Source organism: Etheostoma spectabile, unplaced genomic scaffold, assembly GCF_008692095.1.
Source record: "Etheostoma spectabile isolate EspeVRDwgs_2016 unplaced genomic scaffold, UIUC_Espe_1.0 scaffold00012944, whole genome shotgun sequence".
NCBI lineage: Eukaryota > Metazoa > Chordata > Actinopteri > Perciformes > Percidae > Etheostoma > Etheostoma spectabile.
The window spans coordinates 1-10521 of NW_022603973.1; the positions used below are offsets into that span (position 1 = coordinate 1).

Genomic DNA, 10521 nt, shown 5'->3' on the forward strand with positions numbered 1-10521 from the left:
AACAGTTGTTGTTGTTTTTTTGTTGTTTTTTTACTAAAGGTAATTTGAAGTGTTTTTCCTGCAGAGCGGTGGTGGATAAAAACAGATGAAATCCCTTTGAGATTCCTAAATGTCGGCTGTCGTTGACGTCTACTGTGTTTTTAGGATGATAACTCATTCCTTTTTTAGTGGGTCATTTTATGTTCAGTTCAATTTGTTCAATAACAGAAAGTTGGGAGTGTTTTTTCTTGCTTTTTTTAAACTACTTTTTTTTTCCGACATCTTCTCACTTTTTTTCACACTTTTTTTTAGTATACCAGTTTAAGTGGCCGCTCTATTTAGAATATTTTCAGCGCGTTACCTTTCTGTCTGACGGCCCTTTACGACGGGGAACTGAAGCGGTAAATTACACTGAATAAAAGTTAATATGCAGTCATTTTTATTTCTGAAAAGGTTTACGATTATATCTGCTTAAGATGGTAAAAGGCGTGTTTCTATCTGCACGTGACTCGGTGAATACAGACTGAAATAACTGATATTTCCATTTGATTCCTGAATGAATTCCTCAGATGAAGTCACTTTGAGATTCCTAAATGTCTGCTGTGTGTTTTAAGGATGGCTCCGGAGGTGATCCTGGCCATGGACGAGGGCCAGTACGACGGCAAGGTGGACGTCTGGTCGCTGGGCATCACCTCCATCGAGCTGGGTAAAGCCTGCAGGCCGACTCCCGCAGGGTCACACACATCTCACTGGGGGGGGGGATACTTCTTCAAGTCCTTCTGAAATAATGTAGTTAAAATATAGATAGAGTTTGGGGTCCCCTGCTGGAGCTGCTCCCCCCCGGATGGATGGACAGAGATTAGATGATACTTTATTCATCCCTCAGTGGGGAAATTACCTTATCACAGCAGCAGTTTCCTACAGGAAAAAGCAAAACAATGTGCAAAAAGTATTGAATGAATGTAAAGTGGCATTATATAAAAGGTATTATAAAGTAAAGGTATTGTGAGATCCATGCAGACGTGAGTTTATTTGTTCTGACGCTTTGCTCTGTGTCCACAGCGGAGAGGAAGCCCCCGCTCTTCAACATGAACGCTATGAGTGCCTTATACCACATCGCCCAGAACGAAAGCCCCATCCTCCAGTCCAACCACTGGTGAGAACCTTTCATAATCATGTGTTTATAGACCTTAGTGGTCCCTAATACTGGATCTGAAGTCTCTTTATATAGACCTTAGTGGTCCCTAATACTGGATCTGAAGTCTCTTTTATATAGACCTTAGTGGTCCCCTAATACTGTATCTGAAGTCTCTTTATATAGACCTTAGTGGTCCCCTAATACTGGATCTGAAGTCTCTTTTATATAGACCTTAGTGGTCCCCTAATACTGTATCTGACGTCTCTTTATATAGACCTTAGTGGTCCCTAATACTGTATCTGAAGTCTCTTTATATAGACCTTAGTGGTCCCTAATACTGTATCTGAAGTCTCTTTTATATAGACCTTAGTGGTCCCTAATACTGTATCTGAAGTCTCTTTATATAGACCTTAGTGGTCCCTAATACTGTTTATGAAGTCTCTATATTATTATTTTTTATATATACATATTACAATTTTACATAATACAATAATACAATTTTCATCCCAAGGGACCTTTTAATTTGTGGCTTATTTTCTGAGTTGTCTGGTCTCTAAAATGTGGATCAGTGTTTCACAAAAAGCCCAGGACGACGTCCTCAAATGTCTCGTTTTGTCCACAACTCAAAGATATTCAGCTTATTGTCATAAAGAAGAGTAGAAACTAGAAAATATTCATTCATATTAATTTAACAAGCTGACATCGTAAAGAAATCACTCACACTGATTAATCAATTTACGAAACTTGGGAAAGATGAAGTATAAAAATGAGACGGTTGGGTTGTATCATCATGTTGAATTTAATTCTTCATGTTGGGATAATGAATGGGAAATTAAACTTAACTGCTACTGTTAAACTACTCTCGTCTTCTCCAGCTTTTCCTGTTAAGAAAAGATATATTTGACAACATGAGCCTTTATCTCGCCGCAGGTCTGATTCCTTCCGCAACTTTGTTGACTCCTGCCTCCAGAAGATTCCCCAGGACCGCCCTACCTCGGACGTGCTGCTCAATGTGAGAACCCCCCCCCCCCCGGCACAGCCGTACTGCTCCTGCATCGGATCCTTCTTTCAGTCCCTCCAGGACTTTGCGTCCTTTTTTTGTTTTAGATTGTTAATTCCCAAAAGGCCTGATTCTGCGGGAGCTTTTGCACAAAAAATGCGATAACAGTTGCAATGTTTTTTGTCTGTTTGTTGAAATGAAGTTGTGGGAAACTGAGAAAGTTGCGAAAAAGTTGGATTTTTTTTTGTTTTTGTTTTTGTATAGTTCTTAAAAATAGAAAGGAAACTTCTTTTAAAGGAGAATAAAATGACTCTGGGCTGAGTTTTCTTAGTAACCAATAACACTGAGGATGCTGCAAATGAAACTGGCCGGTGGATTTAACACAAATTATAATTTATTGAATTAATCAAATTTGAACATGTTTGTCAGTAGCTTGTTGATCTTTACCTTGTTAGTTAGTTTCCTACCTTAGCTTGGGACACATTCCTACAGCTGGATAAAGAACTTATTGGACTTCAACTTGTTATTGCACTTATAATAACGAGCGTAGCCCTCCTCAATTTAGGTCATCCGGTACATCTCGTCTCCCGATTTTCTGCATACACCGTGCATGTGTCAAGTTTGCGGTAATTGATCACAATTGCGGGTTGCACCAAATTTGCGCTGATAGGTCGAATGTGCGTGAATTGGTGCGATTGCAACACTGCAAACTCGTGGAGGACCTGTTCATTGTTCCTTCCCTCCCTCCACAGCATCGGTTCTTGTGCCGTGAGCGTCCGCTGACAGTCGTCATGGACCTGATCGCCCGGACCAAGGACGCCGTGAGGGAGCTGGACAACCTGCAGTACCGCAAGATGAAGAAGATCCTCTTCCAGGAGACGCAGCAGAACGGCCCCGTGTCCGAGGGGGGGGAGGACGAGGAGGTGAGGACGGGGGAGAGGGGACGATGAAGTCAGAGGTGTGGACAGAGGGAGTGGGAAGGGAGAAGAGAAAAAGGAGAAAAAGGGCAGAACCTAAGACCACAAAGAGGAAGAGATGAAGTGAAACAGCTTGAGGATGAGGAAAAAACATTAATTCAAATAGTGTGAATGAAAATGCTAAAATCTGTTTATGTATGTAGACATTTACTTTTATTTTTTTACATACTTATGCGTGTAATAACGTGTGTGTGTGTGCGCTCCCGTTCGTGTGTGTGTCCGTCTTTCCGTGTGTGTCCGTCTTTCTGTGTTTGTGTCCGTCCTTCCGTGTGTGTGTCTGTCCTTCCGTGTGTGTGTGTCCGTCCTTCCGTCTGTGTGTGTGTGTGTCCGTCCTTCCGTCTGTGTGTGTGTGTCCTTCCTTCCGTGTGTGTGTGGTGTCCGTCCTCCGTGTGGGGTGTGTGTGTCCGTCTTTCCGTGTGTGTGTGTCCGTCCTTCCGTGTGTGTGTGTGTGTGTGCGTGTGCGTGTGCGTCCGTCCGTCCGTGTGTGTCTCTGTCTGTCTGTCTGTCTGTCCGTGTGTGTGTGTGTGTGCGTGCGCGTGTGTGTCCGTCTCTCTGTCTGTCTGTGTGTGTGTGTCCGTGTCCGCTCTCTCTGTGTGTGTGTGTGGTGTGTGTGTGTGTGTGTGTGTGTGTGTGTGTGTGGTGTGTGTGTGTGTGGTGTGTGTGTGTGTGGTGTGTGTGTGTGTGGTGGTGGTGTGTGTGTGTGTGTGTGTGTGTGTGTGTGTGTGTGTGTGTGGGTGTGTGTGTGTGTGTGTGTCAGGAGGTGGAGCAGTACCTGCTGCGGACCGGCACCGTGAACAGCATGGAGAGCTCCCAGTCGGTGCCCAGCATGTCGATCTCAGCCAGCTCCCAGAGCAGCTCCGTCAACAGCCTGGCCGACGCCTCGGACGACAGCAGCAGCGAGATGGCCATGATGCAGGAGGGCGAGCACACCGTCACCTCCAACAGCTCCATCATCCACCGGCCCACGGTAACATCAACAGATACAATTATATTGAGATATATATATACATATACAGTGAGGAAAATAAGTATATAAGTATCATGGAGGGTCTGATGTCCTCGTAGGTGCATGTCCACTGTGAGAGACATAATCTAAAAAAACATCTATTTACACTATTTATTTGTATGATACAGCTGCAAATAAGTATTTGAACACCTGAGAAAATCAGTGTTGTACTTGTTTTCCTCGCTGAAGATGGATCGATCGATCCTGATCTGTGAAATCCAGCTGTTCCTTTTGCTTCATGTTTCTTATTGTTATGAATAATATGAAGATGGACGCCACTTAAATTTTCAGTCAGAAAATCCAGGGTTGTGTTACTAACTTTGGCTAGTTACATATCATAGGTCTCGGTTTCAAGAAATCCATTTGTCATTTGAATTCTACGATATATATATATATATATATATATATATATATATATATATATATATATATATATATATATATATATATATATATATATATATATATATAAATATATATATATTGATCATAAAACTTGCAAAATGGATCTTTAAAGAGCGTGAGTGAAGACATTGGCATCAAGTTAAACCTGATGATGTAAGGAATCCGCGTCATGCTGAGTAACGCTAACGGTAGGACAGGTTTTCCGATTAAAAACATTCCACTGATGTCCGGCGTTAGGTCGACCGTCTCTGCACTAAAGAAATCCCCTTCTCCGTCTGTGTAACTGCTTTGGCCTCAGTACTTAACGACGATGTTAATATTTGTAATAATGCAGCAGGTTAGAGGGTTCCTCCTCCAATTAACAACTTTGTGTTTTTCTGGGTTGAGATTGTTGAGATTTCAACATTTTGTTCTTTTTTTTCTACACTTTTCTCAACGTTTTTGTCAATTTTATTCCAATTGTTTATTTGGTGGTGTGTGTGTGTGTGTGTGTGTGTGTGTGGTGTGTGTGTGGTGTGTGTGTGTGTGTGTGTGGTGTGTGTGTGTGTGTGTGTGTGTGTGTGTTGTGTGTGTGTGTGTGTGGTGTGTGTGTGTGTGTGTGTGTGTGTGTGTGTGGGTGTGTGTGTGGGTGTGTGTGTGTGTGTGTGTGTGTGTGTGTGTGTGTTGTTTTTTTGTCACTTTTTTAGCATTTAAAAAAAATAGTTTTTTTCTGTGTTTTTATAGTTTTTTTTCCCCCGACATTTGTCAATTTTTTTCAACGTTCTTTTGTCATAGTTCTGATGTAGAAAGTGTTTGTAAACGGGTCAAATTGATGATTTGATGATGAATTAAAATTGATTTTTTTTAAAAATGAGAAGAAATTGAATAACTTTGATTCTCATTTAATTTGACGACATCCCAAACGCTACTACTTTCTTCTGTAAGTATTTAAACATAGACTGAATAAAAAAAGGTTTTAAAGTTCTCCCAAACGATGCGGTGCTCTGCCTTCTGCATGTTAACAGGCTTCTGCTGATGCGCAATGTGCTATAGGTGTAAAAAAAATATATATATATATATATATATATATATATATATATATATGTTTGTCAAAAGAATTGGGGCAGAGAATCGTGATATCAATTCTAAGCAAAAAAAATGGTGATTCGTATGTTCCCTAAACCTAATATAACAAATAAAGGCCTAATATCCAGTTAAACTGGAATAGTAGCTGAAATATCCCTGATTGAATCTATATCAAATTAAATCGGGCTGTTGTGAATTACAGTTGATTATTCACCCCAGTTTGTTTATGTATGTTAAGTATCTGACCTTCCTCCTCTTCCTCAGGGTCAGGATAACATCTACGATGACCCGTACCAGCCGGAGATGGACCAGCCTCAGGCTCCCTCGGCTGGGCGCCGCCGGGCCTACTACCGCAACCGGGACCACTTCGCCACCATCCGGACCGCCTCCTTGGTAAATCTCCCTCCTCCTGCCCCCCTCACTGTGTTGTGGGTCCTCGGCTAAGACAGCGTTGTTTTAACCAGTGATTAGATCCATCTTTGGTTTTATGGCAGAGGAAAAAAAAAGAAGATTAAAGAATCAAGACTCTCATCTGCAATTCAGAATCGCAGTTTGAGGATAACATCTGCAAAAAATACTGTTTACAACAGCAGCTTTTAAGCCACGCGCTACTGACCTCAACTACACGCTACTGACCGCAACTACACGCTACTGACCGCAACTACACGCTACTGACCGCAACTACACGCTTCTGACCGCGACTACACGCTACTGACCGCGACTACACGCTACTGACCGCGACTACACGCTACTGACCGCGACTACACGCTACTGACCTCGACTACACGCTGCTGACCTCAACTACACGCTGCTGACCTCAACTACACGCTGCTGACCTCAACTACACGCTTCTGACCGCGACTACACGCTACTGACCGCGACTACACGCTACTGACCGCGACTACACGCTACTGACCGCGACTACACGCTACTGACCGCGACTACACGCTACTGACCGCGACTACACGCTACTGACCGCAACTACACGCTACTGACCGCAACTACACGCTACTGACCTCGACTACACGCTACTGACCGCGACTACACGCTACTGACCGCGACTACACGCTACTGACCGCGACTACACGCTACTGACCGCGACTACACGCTACTGACCGCGACTACACGCTGCTGACCGCAACTACACGCTGCTGACCGCAACTACACGCTGCTGACCGCAACTACACGCTACTGACCGCAACTACACGCTACTGACCGCAACTACACGCTACTGACCGCGACTACACGCTACTGACCGCGACTACACGCTACTGAACTACACAGTCTAGTAGATCACAGTCATACAGACAAATATTCTGCTGAAAATCATTTTATTTTATTATATCTATGTATCTCTATTTTCCTTACCTGATTTTTGTTTACGGGGTCCCGGCTGGCTTTAAAGTAGAGCCTAATAGTGTCTGATACCCAAAATAATCATGGATTGAATCACGCACTTGAGAATTAAAAAAAGAAGCTGTAAGATAGATTGAAGGTCTGTTCATAAATGTATTTAGGGTTTCTACTAGAACATAATCACATGCTTTTATGTAAAATAAACCTTATTTTTCCTCATCCTCTCTGTCTAAATATACTGTACCTTTTATTTTCCCTCTGTCTGACACGCTCCGTTTTTAGAGCCACTCCTGAAAAAGCCCAGCCTGCTCTGATTGGTCAGCGTTTCTGGGTCTTTCGCTACTGTGCTTTGTGGCAACGTCATGCCAGTCGGGGAATAACTGTGTCCATTCTCCCCCCGCCCCCCCCTCCCCCAGGTGACCCGTCAGATCCAGGAACACGAGCAGGGCTCGGCGCTGCGGGAGCAGATGTCCGGCTACAAGCGCATGCGGCGGCAGCACCAGAAGCAGCTGATGGGACTGGAGAACAAGCTGAAGGCGGAGATGGACGAGCACCAGCTGAAGCTGGACAAAGAGCTGGAGAACCAGAGGAACAGCTTCTCCACCGAGGCCGACAAGCTGGCCAAGAAGCACCAGGCCATCCTGGAGAAAGAGGTAGACCGTCTGCTGTCTGGGGGGTTAGTCTTAGTCCTTTCGGCACCAGGCCATCCTGGAGAAAGAGGTAGACCGTCTGCTGTCTGGGGGGTTAGTCTTAGTCCTTTCGGCACCAGGCCATCCTGGAGAAAGAGGTAGACCGTCTGCTGTCTGGGGGGTTAGTCTTAGTCCTGTCGGCACCAGGCCATCCTGGAGAAAGAGGTAGACCGTCTGCTGTCTGGGGGGTTAGTCTTAGTCCTGTCGGCACTAGACCACCCTGGAGAAAGAGGTAGACGGTCTGCTGTCTGGGGGGTTAGTCTTAGTCCTGTCGGCACTAGACCATCCTGGAGAAAGAGGTAGACGGTCTGCTGTCTGGGGGGTTAGTCTTAGTCCTGTCGGCACTAGGCCATCCTGGAGAAAGAGGTAGTCGGTCTGCTGTCTGGGGGGTTAGTCTTAGTCCTGTCGGCACCACGCCACCCTGGAGAAAGAGGTAGACGGTCTGCTGTCTGGGGGGTTAGTCTTAGTCCTGTCGCAGACCGTCTGGTGGGCGATGTCCGACCGGTGAGATCTCTGGTTCTGATCTACTGGACTTCGTATAATCTTTATGAGAGTTACGGAGAGGCTTGTGACAACGACTGGGATGCATCTGGGCCAGCAGAGCCAGGGGGGACACTGTCCCAGGGTGCAGAGGAAGAAGACCGGGAAGTTTGGGAGGGTTTGATGCGCTACTTGAAAAGCTAAATAAAAACTTTTGTTATATATATTGTCTTGTTTTTTTAAAGTAACAGTGTGCAATATTGGAAACGACATGAAGCCGCTAGTAGTCCGAACAGTTGAAAAGTGAGATTAGTGCAGAGAGTGGATAATCTGTCGGTGTCGGGCTAGATTTGTTTTAAATGTCCCGTTGGTTCTGGACACACACTCCGCACTCTTGTTTGCTAACAACGCAGTCATAAGGGACGATTCTCTCCGACCAACCAGCGGTCTGCAGGTAACCACGTCACCTTTTGGTATCGCCTCGGCTCGCTTGGAACCTCGACTGAGGTAGTACTAAAAAAAGTACTTGGTAGCAGGTCCCAGGGACTTTTTTTCGTAATGGAAAACCAAAAAAAGCGAGTAGAGGCGAGTCGAGTAGATACCACGCAGTGGAAAACCGCCATTAGTCTTAGTCCTGTCTGCACTAGACCACCCTGGAGAAAGAGGTAGACGGTCTGCTGTCTGGGGGGTTAGTCTTAGTCCTGTCGGCACTAGGCCTGCACGATTCTGGGGGAAATATGAATCACGATTTTTCTCTTAGCTCAGAATTGATAATTGACAATTTTTTGACCATAAAACAAAACAAATTGGAGCACCAAACCGATTCTTTTGGCTTCTATAACACTTTGGGCATCACCAAAAACCTGGAAACAGAGAGGCTTCAATGGAAAGAAGGGAGACCATTAAAACCTGTTTTACACAGTCTACGTTAAAAACTCACAGAAGATAGAAGTAGCGTTTGTGACGCCGTCGGCTCGTAAAATTAAATCTTATCTAATCTTAAAAATGATATTGTGAACAGGGTGAATCGAGATCACGATTTGATGCCGATTAATCGTGAGTGCCTAGTCGGCACTGAGCGAAGCAACTTTAAGGCTAATGTGTATTTGAGTATGTGGTTGTCAAAGTGTGGCGCTCCTTAATTATTTAAAGTGTAATATCGATATATTTCACTTCAACACATTAGACACAATAACACAATGTGAAGTTGCTAGATCAATTTTAGTTTTTAATTCATTAAAACCGAATGTTAACAGTCTATTTGTGTTGTCTCAGCTGAGAAAGGGGCTGGTGAAATAAGATTTTTGTCTTCATCCAATCATGGATGTGTAATGAAATATATCAAATACTCCACGGTTTTATTAATAAACGTGTGAAAGCGCAGCCGACCTCTGACCTCTGACCCCGGCCTGTGTTTTGCTGTCTCCCTGCAGACGAAAGCCGCTCTGGCAGAAGAGAAGAAGTTCCAGCAGCACATCCTGGGCCAGCAGAAGAAAGAACTGACCAGTCTACTGGACTCCCAGAAACGCCAGTACCGCCAGCGCAAGGACCAGCTGAAGGAGGTCAGAGCCCAGGGTCTCTACTAAGTTACTCTCATACTTCCCTGGTTGTATAAAGACTAGATCTTCAATCCACACACAGTGATTCGCTAATTTAACATTTTAGAATTCTTTTTACTAGAGACCCCACACACCACAACACACACACACACACACAAACACACACAAACACACACACCACACACACACACACACACACACACACACACACAACACCCCCTTGCTAAATTAAAGGCCCATCGCCCGGATCTAGGGCTGTAATCTCCCAGTCGATTTATTGGTCGATATGTTCTGGCTCGACCAAAATTTGATGGGTTTTTTTTTTTTTTTTTTTTTTTTTTTTGCGGTGTTATTCCATCAGGTAGAGGCGTAGAGCGTTACGGTCTACGGGTGGAAAGCACTTACTGCTAATGGGGTGGGTTTACAGAGCACCCCTGGTTTCACAGGCAACAGTCTGTCTTTAGAACACCCCCTTGTTTTCTGGTGTTGGATAGCCCGACCCACTGGGGACAGATTGAAGAAAGAACTAGAACGCCTTGTTTTAGTGGTTAGCTGAATATTTAGGTAATTGTGAGTGTTTGGTTTCCAGTCAGTCGTCCTCCACCATGTTGAAGACATCGTCAGTGTGGCAGCATTTTACAAAAATACATAACGGGAAAAAAGTTGAATGCAAAGTTTGCATATCGCAACTCGACTACAAAGGACAGTTAATTAATCTTGCATTTTTTTCCCGCCACTCCACTCTTTGGTTGATTTCAGCCCCGCCCGGATCAGGAAAACCGGAGGCGAGGGCCAGAGGCCTTTTCAGATTTTACCCAGCAGATGTCCCCAACTGACGGGCTTTTGCCCCCCCCCCCCCCCCCCCCC

At 44.6% G+C, this 10521-nt stretch overlaps 1 protein-coding gene across 1 annotated transcript; it reads left to right on the plus strand.

Moving 5' to 3' along the window:
* Positions 1–593: 593 nt before the first annotated feature.
* LOC116679431 (serine/threonine-protein kinase TAO2) lies at positions 594–9730 on the plus strand (the record flags this gene model as incomplete). Its single annotated transcript, XM_032509076.1, is given in 8 exon segments — positions 594–685; positions 1042–1135; positions 2048–2129; positions 2870–3040; positions 3852–4061; positions 5835–5963; positions 7343–7579; positions 9529–9730. Coding segments are annotated over 8 exon segments (1168 nt in total), but the record flags the coding sequence as incomplete, so codon positions are not given.
* Between the last annotated feature and the right edge of the window lie 791 nt (positions 9731–10521).